Source organism: Colletotrichum aenigma, assembly GCF_013390185.1.
Source record: "Colletotrichum aenigma strain Cg56 chromosome Unknown KSG_Cg56_contig10, whole genome shotgun sequence".
In the NCBI taxonomy this organism is placed as follows: Eukaryota; Fungi; Ascomycota; class Sordariomycetes; order Glomerellales; family Glomerellaceae; genus Colletotrichum; species Colletotrichum aenigma.
Window position 1 is genome coordinate 2468014 of NW_023500916.1, and position 16513 is coordinate 2484526.

The 16513-nt window shown below is 55.4% G+C and overlaps 5 protein-coding genes across 5 annotated transcripts; 3 read left to right on the top strand and 2 right to left on the bottom strand.

Moving 5' to 3' along the window:
• Nucleotides 1-527: 527 nt before the first annotated feature.
• CGCA056_v014546 (uncharacterized protein) lies at nucleotides 528-1817 on the top strand (the record flags this gene model as incomplete). Its single annotated transcript, XM_037329788.1, has 1 exon — nucleotides 528-1817. The coding sequence occupies one exon, from the start codon at nucleotides 528-530 to the stop codon at nucleotides 1815-1817; it is 1290 nt and encodes a 429-aa protein (XP_037172464.1).
• Nucleotides 1818-2048: 231 nt separating this feature from the next.
• Nucleotides 2049-3881, bottom strand: CGCA056_v014547 (uncharacterized protein; the record flags this gene model as incomplete). Its single annotated transcript, XM_037329789.1, has 1 exon — nucleotides 2049-3881. One exon carries the CDS (start codon nucleotides 3879-3881, stop codon nucleotides 2049-2051), a length of 1833 nt encoding a protein of 610 aa, XP_037172115.1.
• A 1054-nt stretch (nucleotides 3882-4935) lies between these two features.
• Nucleotides 4936-6651, top strand: aflV-0 (Cytochrome P450 monooxygenase aflV; the record flags this gene model as incomplete). Its single annotated transcript, XM_037329790.1, has 3 exons — nucleotides 4936-5258; nucleotides 5316-6460; nucleotides 6515-6651. 3 exons carry the CDS (start codon nucleotides 4936-4938, stop codon nucleotides 6649-6651), a joined length of 1605 nt encoding a protein of 534 aa, XP_037172114.1.
• Nucleotides 6652-6730: 79 nt separating this feature from the next.
• On the bottom strand, nucleotides 6731-8169 carry CGCA056_v014549 (Uncharacterized protein; the record flags this gene model as incomplete). The annotated part of the gene is made up of 2 exons (XM_037329791.1): nucleotides 6731-7133; nucleotides 7190-8169. 2 exons carry the CDS (start codon nucleotides 8167-8169, stop codon nucleotides 6731-6733), a joined length of 1383 nt encoding a protein of 460 aa, XP_037172113.1.
• A 2583-nt stretch (nucleotides 8170-10752) lies between these two features.
• TVP18 (Golgi apparatus membrane protein TVP18) lies at nucleotides 10753-11510 on the top strand (the record flags this gene model as incomplete). The annotated part of the gene is made up of 4 exons (XM_037329792.1): nucleotides 10753-10789; nucleotides 10848-10863; nucleotides 11059-11154; nucleotides 11210-11510. The coding sequence occupies 4 exons, from the start codon at nucleotides 10753-10755 to the stop codon at nucleotides 11508-11510; spliced, it is 450 nt and encodes a 149-aa protein (XP_037171587.1).
• Between the last annotated feature and the right edge of the window lie 5003 nt (nucleotides 11511-16513).

Consider the following 16513-nt stretch of genomic DNA (forward strand, 5'->3'; position numbering starts at 1 on the left):
CAAGTCACCGCGCACTTGCTCCCCGCGAGTGTTCGTAATTGTTCGCGTCTTGTTCCTTGCTGCTTATGTGTTGCAGGAGGAAAGCACTGGCTAGCGATTGGTATCCATCAGATGAGCTGCAGGGTGTTGGTTTCCCCGAGCAACGATGCACAATGGCTACTTGGGTGCCTTGCATAGGTACCTTAGGTACAGAGCGCATACTCATGAGACTGTGCAGTCGGGATCAACTCAGACCAAATCGCAATTCCCACATGGAGAAACGCTCTGCCGAATGGCCGGGGCGCCCGGGATCTCCCCCCACGCCAATGAGACAGACCCACCAGAGCTCTACCTCTAGTAGCTCCGTCACTCCACGACGACGTCAGGACTTTCAAGCCGCAAGTCCACGCTCGACTCACAACCACTAGGCCCTGGAACCCCGACTTTCACCACACCAGAACATCTTCTCTGCCGGTCTTCAAACAGATCACTGGTTTTCAACATCCGGGACAGAAAGCCCTGGCGTTGAGCTTCCATCGGCCGGCAGCATGGCCCTCTCCGTCTCGCTGGACAAGGACATCTTCGACTCTCTCGTCAAAAACCTGCCTCCGGCCGAGTACCACATCCCGCCTCCTGAATTCACAATATGGCAGCGCTTGATGGCCCAGAAACCTGAGCAGCATGTCGAAAAGATAAGATACATGCTCAATGGCTCGGCCGCGGGCATGGGAAGGCAACCAACCCAAACAGAGGTCGACGCCCTTTGTGAGATCACTTACAAAGAAGGCCGCACATTGTCCTACATCTTGCCATTGGCTTTCCTATTCGGCGGCGTCGCCGCCTGGAAATCGCGCGGAACCTTCAAATTTCCCTTTTATCAACCGAAGTTCATCAAATTCGACCCGGAAGTATTTCCCAGCAGCAATATCCCCTACGTCAAGGGCCCACCGGCCAAGATTCTCTGGCATAACCTTCGTTTTGTTACCTATGGCATGACCTCCGCCATCTTTGCTGCTCCGCTGCTCGGCTCATATGCTACCTCCGTCGCCATCAGCACGGTCGCCCGCGACGACCGCCTCGAGAACTTCCGCAAGGACATGAAGCCCGACAGGCTGATATCCCTGACTGCTGATCAGATGCCCCTTAAGAGCCTTCAGTCACAGCGGTTCAAAGTTAACAGGACTATCACTGAATTGCAACGTACGATCGAGTCAAGACAACATCAATTGACGCTGAATCAATCCGACAAGAACAAGGAAAACTTCACCAAAGAAATTGAGTATGCGACCACCAGAATTAAGACCTTGGAGGATACGTTGAAGCAAATCGACGAAGCGATCGCCCGGAAGAGCGACAACCAGAGTTCTCAGAGCTACGATGACCAGTCACCAACCCAGGGCTACCCGGCCATCAGCTCATCCGACTCTCCCGCGTACCAAGAGCCTCAAGACAACGTTCGCCCAGAGTACGACACACCACGAGAAACTCCAGTCACGCAGAGCGGATGGGGTCAGCAAAGTTCATCCTCGCAGTCAGGCTGGGGCAACTCCGATTCGGACGGCTGGGATGATGCGTCGCCGGTGGCTCCGGCCTCGAGGCCTGTGCCGGAATCGTCTTCCGGCGGCTCTGCTTGGGATCGCCTGCGCCGGGCAAGCCAGCAACCGCAGGCGCCCTCCGGCAATACTTGGAGCGGCTCACAAGGCCAGCAGGGCCGGCAGGGCCAGTCTGGAGAATCTGGAACTTCTGAGAAGGATAAGGCTCAGAGGGAGTTTGACGAGATGCTTGAGCGGGAGCGCCGAGCAGATGACAAGAGCAGTGGCAGGGGCAGCCGCTGGTGATGTGTATGAGTATTCTCTTGGGCGTAACCAACGCTGGCGGATGTTTGGAAGAAAAGATCACCTCACAGTTCAAACTGTATTTATGGTTCATATAGGATGACACGCATGAAATGCAACTCAGTGACTATTCATATCATGACTACCACTCTAACGCTATGCTCACATGTTCTATTATTATTTTTCTATTCCGATCAATGTTGTGATGTCCTCCCCCTCCGTTCCAATTTCATCTCAGAAAGTGAAGTGTGTGGGACGCCAGAAGCTCTTATCCCAGCGGTGCCACGCGGCTGTCTTGGGTGTCTGTTTGGTATACCAGCCACTGTACTGCGGCGCGTCAATCTCATCCCCAAAGCGTTGAACAAGCCGGGGCATGAAAGTGCTCATGGAGACACCAGGATGCAGCAGTCCATCGCCCGTCTCCGCGAAGCTAAACTGCGACTCCCTCGCCTTCCAGCCGCGCTTTTCCGCCGCTGTGGCGACCGCAGACGGCACCACATCATCCGCCTCGCCGTTGAACGCAGTAGAAAACTCCGCCACGGCACCCGCCAGCCCGACGTAGAACGAGTCTGAGACGTCAGACGCCTTGGCGAGGGAGAAGATGCGCGAGCTCGACGCCCGCGACGCTCCTTTGAAGGGCATGACGTGAAAGCGGTAGTTGGGCCGGTAGTAGTCCCTCGTCGAGTTCTCGTGCCACACGCAGCGGTTTCCCCTGAAGTGGTTGCATCCGACCCCGTTCAGGCTCAGCGGGCGACTGCTAGTCCCCCTGAGAGGGTCGGGAAACGGGGTGCCGGACCAGCACGGCAGCGCCGCGGAGTGGTAGTACGACTTGGTCCAGCGGAAGTCGAAGGTCTTAAGCGCTTCGATTTCCGCGCTGCCTGCGACGAAGCGGTCTGAGCCGTACGTGATGAGCGACGAGACGGGCTCAAACGGCTGGTACATGTCGCGGTAGAGCGCGTCGAAGGGGGACGGCGTGCGGATGTCCATGAGGCGGCAAGTGCCGTCGTCCCAGGCGCTCAGGAGGAGGTTGGTGTGACCGCTGGGGCCAGGATTGACGGGTTGAATGGCGCGGACGGTGAGTCTCTTGTTTGGGTCGAGGCCACGAGATTGCAGGAGGTCGGGGTTCTTTGAAGCTACTTCTGGAGTGAAGCCTGTAGGGGTGACGGTGAGATAGCGGATCGGGTCCGAGGAGCCTGAGAGGGCGCAGACAATGGTGTCATTGTTCATCGCCTTGGCGGCGTGGATGAACTGTGTTCTGGCGGTACCTGACATGTCGAAGGTCAGGGAGTCCAGAGGGGCTGCGTCCCCCGTATTATCTGTGTTCAGGGGGAACAAGCTGATAGTTGCCCTGTTGCCAGCGACCACTGATGACTGGTTGGGCAGAGTATCAATGGAGCCGATGGAGGTCCATGTGGTGAGCTCCAGGCCGCCAGTGGGTTTGGGAATCTTGAAGTGTGAGAGAGTCTTGCCTGCACTACCCTGCGCGGCTGAGACGAGAGACAAATCACCGTTTGCCCTTCCGACAAGCATGCCCAGCTTCCCGTCGGGTTCAGTGAGATGGATGGCCGTAACGTCGCCAACACCAGCCTCGTATCCGTTGGCCTTGCCCTCCATACGGAACCAAGCATCAGCCTCTCCGCGGGAGTTGAGCGGCCTGAAGCGGCCGACGATATCCTCGCCGGCGCCCCATGATACGACCTCCCAGCTCTTGTCGAATGCCAGACGAGCGTCGATGATGGGGTGGAAGGGGCGAGCGGCGTTGCTGAATCCGGTGAAGAAGTTGCCCTCTGGGCGATGAGAGTCCGTATAAGCGATGGACTGGAAAGCTTTCGTGTCCCAGGCCCTCGCCTGGCGGGTAAGGGTGTTGGCCAGCTCGTTCCATTTTGGTTGCTGGCCTAGAGGTAGAGAGAGGAGAGGGAAGCAGGTCCTGACGAAGGTGCGCCAGCCATCTTCTGAGAGGAGATGGTGGAGATGTTTACAGGATGAGGCGAGCCTGGCGATGTCGCGGGCTGTTCTGAGGTGAGAAACAATCTCCAAGACGATGTCGTCTGGGAGTTGGTCAAACATGTTTCTTTTTGGGTCTTGCGAGGTATGTTTAAGAACTCAATCTATTTGTTTGATGGTTGGTTTTTGTGGCATGAGGGGAAGTGAGATGAAGATATGAGAAACATGAAAAGTAGATGAGATGAGAGTTGGGTGAGTGGGAAATGCTGTGATACTGACGGTGATGAGTGCGGTGGGTGTGATGTTGGCTGGAATGGGTAAAGGTGAGAGAGCGGTTTGAAAACTCTGCTAACTACTGTGGGAAGTGTGATGCAACCTGTGAGACGCCTTGTTCCGTGTACCGGTTCGGAGCCCGTGCCAAGCCTTCCAAATTTCAACCTTGGGCAATCCTTTGAAGGGGGGAAGTTAAGTTTCCATGCTTTCGATGAGTCGAAAGAGTCACCATTGACTAAGTAGAGAGTTGCAGCCTAGAATGGACTATTTGGTGGATGCCTGCTTCTATGCGTCAGCGACACAATGCCGTTTAGATGCATACCGAGTTTTCGTCGGTGTGCACGTACATGCGAAATCCTTCCCATGAGACGTATTTCCCCGTTTTGTTTCCTCGTCAAGCTAGATAGATGTTCATACTAGGATGCATTCGTTCGTAATTGGTGAGCCTCTCATCTCTAGTTTCCGGTATAGCTCGCCTACTCTGGTCGAATATTCGCGGAATTCTGGTTGCTCCAAACAGTGACTTTCCCGCCACTAACATGGCCCGTGACCCTGAGACGCAGGTGCCGACCCCGCTGTTAGTGCACCTCGGCTTCAACTCAGATCAACTCCAAGATAAGACCTGAGAGGTCGAGCGAGGTAAGAGTATCAACACCACCTTCATGACTCGGCCCTAATAGAAGTTGATAACGTTCTACTCCATGGATTCCGTCGTTCACACCGCTCGACGCCAGTAATAAGAGATTCATCGTGTCTTACATTCTTGAATTCGCTCCTTGCTCAGTCAGGCCGATGACCGCAACCACTTACAAACCCCTGTCGATTACTTGACCAGTCACTTCGAGAGTGTGAATCACTGAGTCGTCGTCTTGGCATAATTCACATAGCGGTATTGCATTTCAATATGGGATTCAACTTGATTCCCATCGCCGTTGGGGCGGTCGTGGTCTGGCTGGTCTACCACTTCGTCGCCTATCCAATCTTCCTCTCACCCCTGGCCAAGATACCGGTACCTCATTGGTCATGTCACGTCTCACCTCTCTGGATTCTTCTCGCAAGGAAGAACAACTTCCAAAACAGATCGCTCCATAAAGCACATCTTCAGTATGGCCCCGTAGTTCGAATTGGTCCAAACGAGCTCAGTGTCGACGGGTACGATTCCATCAAAACAGTCTACCAAGGGGGGTTTGAGAAGGACCAGTGGTACTCTATATTCGACAACTATGGGTGAGTAAACTTTGTATGATTTCCTTATGCATGGCACTCGCTGACGTTGAAGTGAAGAGTGCCCAACATGTTCTCAACCCTGGAGTCAAAGGCCCACTCTCTACGCAAGCGTATGGTGTCAAATGCCTACTCAAAATCCTTCATCCAAGCCTCGCCAGCTGCCAAAGCACAAGCACGCAAGCTTCTCTTCGGTCGTCTCCTACCCCTGTTATCTGAATCATCAGCCGGTCCTGAGCCTCAAGGCATCGAGGTGTTCTCGACCTTCCTCGCTTCGACAATGGACTTTATTACAGCATACATATTTGGCTTACGCAACAGCACTGATTTCCTAAGAGACAAGTCCTACAGAGACCACTGGCTGCAGCTGTATCTCGTACGCGCGAGCTTCGGGTTCTGGCCGCAGGAGATGCCGCAGTTGACGGAATTCTTGGGTCGGTTCGGACCGATGTTGAAGCCATATCCTGCTTGGGTCGATGATGCGAATGCTGAGTTGCGGGAGTGGAACACGAAGTTATGCGAGAAGACGTACAATGCTATTCACGGATTAGAAGTCGCGGAGAAGCAAGACCTCGCAGATGAACCCGTCGTGTTCCAGGCCATGGAGGCCGGAATTGAGAAGGAACGTCGAGTCAACGGGAAAGAGTCTCTGCTCTACTCAACAGCCATACTCAAGAAGGACCTGTCAATGGCATCCGAGTTGTTTGACCAGCTTTTGGCGGGCCAAGAGACGGCCGGCATCGCACTCACATACTTGGCTTGGCATTTGTCCAAATCTCCGGATTTGCAGCAGCCGTTGAGACAGGAACTCCTGACTTTGGAACCTACCCTGACTATGCCGGCCGATGGATTTCTGCCAGGCAACCTTCCGGACCCAAAATCTGTCGACGCACTACCACTCCTGAATGCCATGGTCATGGAGACGCTCCGTCTGAATGCCCCGATCCCAGGTCCCGAGCCACGACAAACACCTCAACCGTCTTGCCAACTCGGAGAGTTCCATGTCGCTGGAGGCGTCCGCGTCGCTGCTCTTGGCTATACCCTTCATCGGAATGAGAAAGTGTTCCCGGAACCTGAAGTGTGGGATCACACTCGTTGGCTTGAGTCGGAGACCAACGAAGAACAGCGCCGCGAGATGAGTCGTTACTTTTGGGCTTTCGGGAGTGGAGGAAGGATGTGCGTCGGGTCGAACTTTGCGATGAATGGTGAGGTCAAGGAAACCTGTTGCGTGATAACACGCTTGCTGACTTGCATCACAGAAATGAAGCTTATTGCAGCAGCCATTTGGTCGAATTTCACGACGTACATCGTCGATGACACAGACATCGAACAGGATGACACATACACCGCACGCCCGATAGCAGAGCGGTTGATGCTGAGATTTGAGCGCGTATAGGACAATCAAGTTTCTGGTCGTAATTCAAATCCGTGGGATATCCTCCAAATCTTACCAGCGCCATCTTCATTAAAAGATTCTAGAATCCGTCGACTTGTGTTCCAATACCCTTTTCCTTGGCCAGTTCAACCAAATGCATGCCCACCGCCAAATCCATAAGCCCCAAGCCCACGCTCTTGTAAATGACCGTTCCATCCCTCAACCAGCGCGCCAACGCGTCCTCTTTCTTGTGTTTCTCCGTTGACCTCTGACTCGAGCTTCGGCGGTGGAGGAAGTGAGGTCCCTTGCTGCTTGTCGTCGATTCTTTGCTCAGAGATGAACGCGAATCGCCATCGGAGCTCGTAAAAGCAGACTTGATGGACGGCGTACCGGAGAAGTCGAGCTTGTCGAGTTCCGAGGGGGCAATGCTCGCCGTCTCGCTCTCCACCTCGGCATCGTCTGCCTCTTCCCGCATGCGCCGGAGCATAATCAGCTCACCCAATCTGTAAGCCCACGTCAGCAATTTCTCACGTCTCAATCAACATCCGAGTGAACTCACTCTACAAGTTGCGTCGGCTGCAAACCGGCGGCAATAACCTCGCCGGCCTCCTTGAGCGCCCCGTCCAGTGTGTCAACCACAATGACACCCCCTTCAGGAGCATGCTTGTGAAAATGCCAATGCGCCTTCTCATGCTTCGTGGCCATCTGCAACAGCCCGACCGGCAACTCCCTCATCTGCGGCGTGTAGCTCCCAATGGCCGCAATCAACCTGCCCTTCCGCCTTCCCTCGTGGCTCGTCAGCACCTCCGCCTCGAAGAGATCCTCCGTGGACGGCGTACAGCAGTACACCACATCCGCCTCCCTGATCTGGTCCCTCTGCAGCCGCGCAAACTCCCCGTACCCGGGCGTGAGGATGCTGAACGTCGTCTCCGCCCACCCCTCGCGCTCTTTGATGTGCGCCGGCACGTGATAGAACTGCTTGAGGAACACGCGCGCCTGGTCCGAGAAGCGGCGGTTGATGATGTTGACGTGCTTGATGGTCGCGCCCCTGATGAGCAAGGCCAGCCGAACGTGCCAGTAGGCCTGCAGCCCGACGCCGAAGCACGTCACCGTCTTCACCTGTCCGCGGCGCGCGAGCAGACACGTCGAGGACAGGGCGGTGCGGAAGGCCGTGAGCGTCTTTACGTGAAGGAAGCCGACGGGCTGGCCCTCGGGCGAGAGGAGGGTCACGGCGCCGGTTGGGGTGATGGCTGGCTTTGCCGGGTCCGCGGCGGCTTTGGCGGAGGAGAGGGTGACGACTTTGCAGCCCATGCCTTGGGGCCCTACGGAGGGCATGTACAGCGTGGTGGCGCCGGTTTTGAGGTTCTCGGTTGAGAGACGGTCCGGCTGGTGGTAGGTGCCATCTTCGATGTTTGTCGCGTTGGTTGAGTACTCGTGGAGGGCGTGTGAGATTACTTGTCTAAAGGATTCGAACTCGTCGGCCGTGAGGTCGGCCAGGATCGCCTTGATCTGGTCGTCGGTGAGGACCGTCAACACCATGGCGCGGGTTTGGTCGAGGTGGCTGCTGTCGATGTCAAACCTTGAAACTCAGTTGACTCGGTTATGATATTGGGCGCAGAGGAGGGGTTATCAACTGAGTTTGACGAACTCGATGTGGGCGAGTATTTTGGTCTCGAGCGGGGTTGTTCCCTTTCTTCTGACTCGGGGTTAAACCTTTGCGGCCGGCGGCCGGGGCTAATGTTATGGCATATACGGGATTTGGAAAGGAGTTTCTTGGCATCCTACTTGACTATCACTACCGTAAGTCACATCAGTCTACCGGCCCATCCACAGTTGAATGCCAGGCGCGAGGGTTCGCGATGCACGAGTTCGGCGTTATGATGTAATGGCGGGTGAAGCAAGCCCTACTTACACCCGCAGATCTGGTTCCGATCAGTTGGTGCTGACTGGCGACCCGTTGATCTCCACTTGCGCCGCTGCAAAGGGGCCGCTATCTCCGGATCCCGTGGACTTTCACGCGTTTCTGTTTAGTCAGGCTGTGGCGCAGAAAATGGCTGGTTAATGTAAGAGAAGAAACAGACAAGATATTGCCTACGAGCGGATCTTTGGGCCGATATCACGGAGCTTGCTTGGCTTGCTTTACGGACTCGACGCCGTGGCAACCCCCGGACACGGGAGGGGCAAACCGGCCTGGGCCCAGCTCCCGCCCCTCGCGAATCCGGAAGTCTCTCAGCGCAGCGGCGGGGTCTACGTAGGTCGGATGTCATGAACAGACCGTCGGCCATACATTCAGGCCGAAATTTCAGGCTGCATCGATGAGGCTACGAGAATGAAGGAGCAAGTTTGCCCGATTCCAGGCATCTGGATAGCGGACAGACCTGGATGGCTGTGCATCAAAAGAGGCTTTGAGCAGAGTCCACGTAATAGCCCGGGACGCGTGTATCCCCTCCGCTGAACCCGCACGATGGAAAAAGCACAAAATACAGCTGCCTAGAGTCGCAAGTATTAAAAGCCTCAAGGTCGAGGCAGCGGTGCTGAGTGGCGATGGCAATGAATCGCAAAGAAAGTCAGTTCAACACCTTTTGTCGTGCTGCTCCCCGGGTTTCAAAAGCACTAGTGCTCGGCCTCTCTTCAAAGACGTTATCGTCTTCTCTGTATCCTTGGCAGAGATTACTCAGGATCGAAAAGAAAAAACCCCACCGCATCTCAAGGCGCAACCATTCGCCAAGTGGTCCCGCGACGCGGCTATATTAATCAATCAAACAAAGCCAACTCAATCGCGAACAAGTAGGAGAAAGACGATACAGGATCGACCGTGCTTGGCCCGGGCCCGGAAAGTGTCAGGACGTTGTTTCATAAACCTCTCACACATCCCATCTTCGCCCCGGTTCAAGGGTCAAAGCCTGGCGAAACGTCCAGGGGATCGGACTGAGCAGCTACTTTACATACCCAAAGTCAGGTACGGAACGAATACCTGTCCCCGTACTAAGCAAGCAGGATATTGAGTCCCGGTCCAGTTATTACCTACTCCCGTGCCTGTCCCGACCGTTGAGAAGAAGGTGAGGTGTCTTGTGTTCGAGAAGCGACGACAAGCATAGGGCACAACCCAAACAAGAAGAGCAAAGGGAGACACAACAACCTGGACCGCATTTCTCGTTCTCAGGGAGGCGGCATTTCGACGCTTGACTGCATAGTAAACAGGCGTGGAACCTTCCTTAGGTAGCTGAAGGTGAGGTACGGTACTTCAAGGACGGTCAGAAACAGATAGCAAAAAGGCCCCTGCTGGACCTGATCGCCCCTCCCCGAATTTCTTCAACCAAGGGAGAGAGAGCAAGCCACCAATCACAAGACTGCCCTGATCCTTGGTTGTCAGTTGAGTCGCCGTCGTCGTCCCAGTTGCAGCAGGGACAAGACAACAATAATACGGGGGGGACTTAGGGGACACAGACTCAGTGGAGGACACATTCACCACTCGGGCGCTGCAGCTTACGTCAAGCTTCACCGCAGCTACAGCGACCACCTGCTATCTGTGAGGTACTCTGTACGGATACTGGACCCTTCGGCTGCCGGACCACCTCAGGAAAACGAGCAAGACGGTGGAGCCACTTGCACCTGCACCCCTTCCAAGATCCTGGACAGCGTGTGTCTGTCCTGCCGCCGCCCGCCGCAGCAGCAGCAGCAGCAGAGTACCTTCTCAGGCGAGCCTTCTGACTGGTCCAAACCCAAACCCAGCCCCCAGTTCCAAGCCTCAAATTCGGAAAAGAGGCTACGTACGACGACTCTCTCGTCTTGTCGCCTTTCCCCAAAATAGCTGACAACAACACCCTCACCTCTCTGATTTCGGCTGAAAGCTTCTGTCCTGCGATACCCAGCCCCCATCAACGCCACGATCCTCGAGCTCCTGCATTGAACTACAACAACTAAACAAAGCCGCAATACCTTCATTGACCTGCGCCTGACGAACACGGACCCCCGTCGCAAGCTTGTCGATCTCCGTCCCGTCAACACTTCCTTCGTGAGCTGGAATTCGGACCATCTCCACTGCACAATAGCTCCGACAGCCCACGTTCTCCGACCGAGAAATCACCTACACAACGAACCCGACCAAATCCATCAGACAAGATGACGCTCAAGGAGGAGTTCGCGACCCGCAACTTCAGTGCGTGTTCCTGCCCGCCGTCTGCCGCAAGCTGTCCAGTTGCTAACCATCATCGCAGGCATTTACGGACAATGGTAAGAACTCCCTGCCGGCTCTGCCCCATACCCGCGCCGCGCTGCGCTGTCGTCGATTGCCCAAATCTCGAGCAGAACAGATGATGCCATTGCGTGCAATCCGCGGCACCTCTTTGCGATTGCTCGCTGCATCGACGTGCGCCGTTTGAGCTTCGTCAAGCTTCTTTGGAAACACAACTGACTCGACCAATCTAGGCTGGGTGTCCTGTCCATGATCCTATGCTTAGCACTTGGCATTGCCAACATCTTCACGATCCACCTTCTGATCATCATCTTCTGTGCCTTCGCCATGTAAGCTCCCCCCTCAATCCTGCATCCGGAGCTCCGCTGACAAGCTTTTCCCTAGTGCTTCCTCGTTGGTCATCCTCTTCATTGAGATCCCCCTGCTGCTCCGAATCTGCCCTACCTCGTCCACGTTCGATGGCCTCATCCGCAAGATCTCGACCAACTACATGCGCGCCGGCGCCTATGCCGTCATGGCCGTCATCCAGTTCCTCAGCACCATCATCAACACCACCAGCTTGGTCGCCGCCGGTGTCTTCCTGTCCCTGACCGCCATCTGCTACCTCCTTGCCGGCGTCAAGGGCCAGGCTTTCGTCGGCAGCAAAACTCTTGGTGGCCAGGGTGTCGCGCAAATGATTGTGTAAGGCGACGTACGATGCTCTCCGAACCGGTACCGATGGACGCCAGCGCGGAGAGAATCCCACGCCGAATCGACGCAATGGGCGGCGGCGGCGGCAGCAGCAGCAACGACAACAATGATATCCGGTGCCTGGAAGCACGCCAAAAAGGAGTTGTACGAATCGATGAGTGTACAGGATTATGGCTAGCAGCGGCCAGTCGCATTTGCGCCGCGTAGGTCGCCTGAGGAAGCAGCAGACGGAAGAAGTGGAATGCGTTTTTTTGATATGCAACGGCCGGCATGGTCGGAATGGAAACTCGGCGTCCCGGAATGAGCTCAGGCTTTGTGTGTGTATGTTCGGACTCGGCTGCGCTTTGGTTCCTAGACGCTCCGAGGGTCATGGTAGCTTTCTCACTGCACTGAATTTATTGTCTTGAACCATTTTGCTGGCCGCACCGCGAATCTCGAACGACGCGTATGATTCTCAGCCAGTCAATGACCCAAATTCAGGCACTTGGGTTGTACCGATGCAGTTTTGTGTCTAGTGAGTGGCTATTGACACCTTGAATCGGATACATGTGAGGTCTGTTGTTGACTCTGGATGCTGAGGTGAAGCTCTCCAGCCCAGCCCAGCCCACAGCAGTGAGTCTTCCACAGCTTCCTAGAGCATCCTCAAGTAGGCATAGCTTCATCAGATTTGGAGCTCTAGTGGGTGGTCGGAGAAGCGCAAAAGACACTAGACAGCGGGGGATCAGTAGGAAGAAAGAAGCTAGGCAGATGGTTCCCGAGCCCTTGTAGGCTAGCATGCCAACGTGATGACACGCAAGGCGAGCAGACCCCTCGGCCAGTCTCGTGATGGGCTCTAGCCGTCAACCACAGCTGAAATATGCGTGTCGTCTATCTGGTCTGCTCGCCTCGACAGGCGGGATAGGCGATTCTTGTGAGGGGAAATCAAACCAACCCCTCAGGTTCCCGCGGGCACCCGTCGACGGATAGCAAGCATATCACGTACCCCCAAAGGTTACCAAAAGATGTGTTCTCCGAAGCTAGTGAAACCCGATGATGTTGACGTAAACCTCACGTAGGTTCCGTGGGAGGATCTGTAACATTTGACGGATAGTTTGCAAATGTCGATTTGCATACATATAGCTATCCACTTGGGGGCTTTGGTGGCCGGAATCGACGTATGATGATGAGATATGTCCGAGACGTGTGTGGCACAAAGGGAAAAAGGGAAGAGGCATTATGACAAACGGAAATTAACAATGAGATGCACTCTGCCGAATCTGCCAGTGGGTGCAATGCCTTTTTCCTCGAATTGTGTGAGGTTGGTCCGGTGAGTGATCGAGAGCCATGGCGTCATTGGCCACGGCGCCGAGTGTGTGCAAGAACGGCAGAGAAGCTACACTAGAGCCAACCGTCCAACACACTGTGGGAGGGCCCGTAGGAGCTAAACGGAGGTTGTGGTCCTGCTCCACTCGCATCCTGCGGACGGTGACGATACCCTCCCCATTTCCACCCCCACAGGGGTCCTTAAGGATTATGGAACGAAAAACAACTATGGCCCGGCGAGATGCCTAGCATTGCATTTCCACACGGTTTCGCGGTGTATTCAATGCTGAAGTATACCATTAAGTCAAAGGCTATAGGGCGAGACCAATTCTGGTGAGAATTCAAGCTTTTGAGCCCGCTTTGTTGCTCGGACGCCTCACCTCATCTGAAAGCATGGCAACTGCTGGGCCAAATTCAGAGACGGCCGCAGATCGATCGTCAAAGAATGGGGCTGAGGCTGCTTCTCCCGTCTCCAGTTGACGGTCTGTGGAGGGGGGAGGCGACTGGACGGAGCTTGCACGTTGTTAGTAACAGCAGCTGTGACGGAAGTTAGGTGGGCTGCAGGAGGGGACGGCGGTCTGGCCGTAGACGGTGGGAGGGAGCCAAGACCGTGACAAGCAGCCGTCCGAAAGTGATCGAGGACGAATCCCGGGGTTGATGACTGTCATTTGGACATTGGAAAAGACCGCCGCAATGACAGTCAGGTGGGAGGTTGCCTATGTGAGTAAGGCAGTCGCAAACTTGAAGTTAGTTGTCGAAAAATGCCTCTCTTTGAGAAATGCCTCCAAACTGCCCGCAAGCGATCCGGCGCCCGTCAACCAGGGCTTCCGAGTTGCCAGAGATGGAAGCCCGGGAGGCAGTGTCGTTTAGACAATTTCGGGACCAATTGAGGGACCGGCGTCAACGGCGCCCGCAGTTGCAGCCCGGGAGACGGGAAAATTCAATAAAATGGATCTGTTGTCTCTGGTTGTTGGCGGTGAAGAACGAGTACAGAAGCAGTACATGTCTGAACGTGGAAAGGGTCGCGGCCACGATCATGAACTTGTTCCAATGGCAGGTTGTGGTTGCAAAGCAGCAGGGGTGGGTAAAACGGCTCTCCCTCTTGCGTGCATGCTTGGTGTAGGATGCTGTGGTATCGAGATCCAAACGGACGAGACACCGTCGCCTGGCCAGCTGCAAGCCGGTGCTTTCAATGCAGAGCTTGCAACATCTCGTGGTCTTGTGGGGCTGGTGGGAGAGGTGTCGTCAAAAAAAGTCAAGAGGCGAGGCGCACTGTGGGTGTCCTGAGGGAGATGCGAAAGACTCTGCGGCGGTGCTGTCGAGACTGACAGAGGATTGTACCGGTTGTACCTTTCCCGGTTCGCCCATCCGGTTCCTGGAAAGGTACTTGAGGCTGTACCTGTCGCGGTACCGCTGTACTCTGGCTAAGGCAGGCCCTGTTGCCCTGGTCTGGCCCGCCTGAGCCCGGTGGCCTGGGGTGAGGTGGTCATGGTCAGCGGGTGACTTTTCGAACTTTTCTCAGTGGACAGTTTCGATTGGGACGCGGACGGGCTCGACCTTGAACCAGACGACGCCCTGTGGAGCTGCCGTCCACTGTGGCCTGGCCGGCCTCTCCACTGTGGACGGGGCCGGCGAGAGTCAGAGAGGACCCGCGGTGGGCAATGACAATGGCCACCCTGCCATGCCGAATCAAAGAAGTGCCCTGGCTGGAACTGGCTTGTCTTGCTGGGGCCATGAAGACGGAAGAGTCGATAAGACGGCCCGGCCAGAAAGATAAGATACCGTAGACAGGCAGAGAATGAAGCAAGCAGCAGCTCGAGCTCAAACGAGGGAAAAGCAGAAGGATCTGTCGTGAAGATGCCAAGTCGAGTTCGTTGTTAGACGCAAAGGAAGAATGGAACACTGTGAAAGGCCCAAGGGGCCCCCGGTGCGCCAACACCGGTTCCTTGACACAGGTGACTCGGGATGGGTTTCGTTTTGGATTCTAGATTTCGACGCTGACGCGAGCACGCAAATGGGACGCCGAGCACGTTTGACCTGGTGTATGCCCGCTGTCCGCTGACAGCTGATGGCCGAGGAATCCACTGTAGACTTTTTAGATTTGCATTCTTCCGTTCTGTTCCCCGGTGCTTGCTGCTATTTCAAGATTCTGCCTTGGGATCCCTGAAAGCGGACGGACGGGCTGCCGGCAGCACTGAGCGGTTGTTGTTCTGTCGAGTCGAATTCGAGGTCCGTTGCTTGCTGGCTGGCTTCGCTCGCTTCCATTCTTGGTCCCGCCCAATAAAGTCTCTGGGGTTTGGCAATTAGTCGTCGAATTTCGATCGATCGATGGAGGTGGGATGATGGTCTTTAGAGATCCCGCTCCTTGGCCCAGAGTCCCAACAACCCCAATACAGACAGCTTGAATAAATCTGACTGCGGCCAGGAAGGTAGATACCTGCTGCTGTCGTCTCAATCCCACGGCAACAGCATGATGTGGACAACTCACATCCTCACATCAGCAGCAGCTAGGGCAGATAGTTGGACCAGCTGCTTTGTCTGGTCCGGCGGCGGTCCATAATAGATGGTTCCCGTATCATTGAAAGGAAGGGCTTCCCCTGACACCCCAAGATACCAACGAAAGGTACGTTCGTGATGGAGGAAAGTACGGCGACGTCCAATGAAGGAGGTGCGGTTTCCAGTTGCAAAGAGTCGGCAGGGCAGGTACCTCCCCGGTTGGCTGCGTACCTTTCCTTCCTCCAGCGTGCCGTATGATGCACTAGTGGGCTGAATGGCGGGGTACGGTGGGTTCCCCCTAAGACAGATCACTCGGCACCGTACGACTTGGAGAGGGACTTACTGTATGACCACCACCGCCTCTTTCGTCGGTCCAGTGTCGTCGTCCTGCAGCAATGGAACACACACACACACACACACACGCAGCAACTTCCAGCGCCGGTGCTTCTCTGGTGCCTTTCCCGCCGCCAGGACAGAGAAGAGACTGGACGGATGTACACACCTCTACACCCGCTGTACCGGCATCGAGCATCCCTGTTTTTGTCCCAGGAATACGTCGCTCGTGACTGGCTCCCTGGCGGCAGCAGCACCGTCACCGAAGAAGCTGGTTTCGTCGACGCAGAATATAAAGGTCAACGCCGTCGTGACTTTCTCTTCCAGCCCACCCCCCCGGGATTTGAATTGTCAAATTTGTTCAATGCTTCTACTCAGTCATCAAGTCCGTTCTATGAACATTCGCCTGTTACTCGTCTCTCCCAGTGTGTTACAATAACACCACCAAACCACCAACTTAACAGCTCCTCTTAAAATCCTTATCCTTATCTCTCTCACTCTCACCTTACCTTACCCCAAAGCTGTAAGTGGCCCTTCCCCAGCGCGCAGTCGTCATTCCCTCTCTCTCGTTGTGTTTTCCGTCTCCCCGCCCTGGAATCTCCTCTCTCCCCGTCTGCTGCTGCTACTCCGTCGATCCGTCTGCGTCTTGCCTCCCCCTTCCACCCTGGCGGCCGTCCAATGCTCTGCCACACATTGTCAGCACACCTCCACCACCACGAACCGGCTGGGCGCTGCCCAGCTGTTGGGGAAATCAGGCCCACCTGGTTCTCAGCCGGACTCAGCTATCACCACCCACCAGCCATAAGATTGGGAAGGGCAAGGCGATGCATTTGCTACAAGCCTCATACCTGTACTTTACAGTGGTAC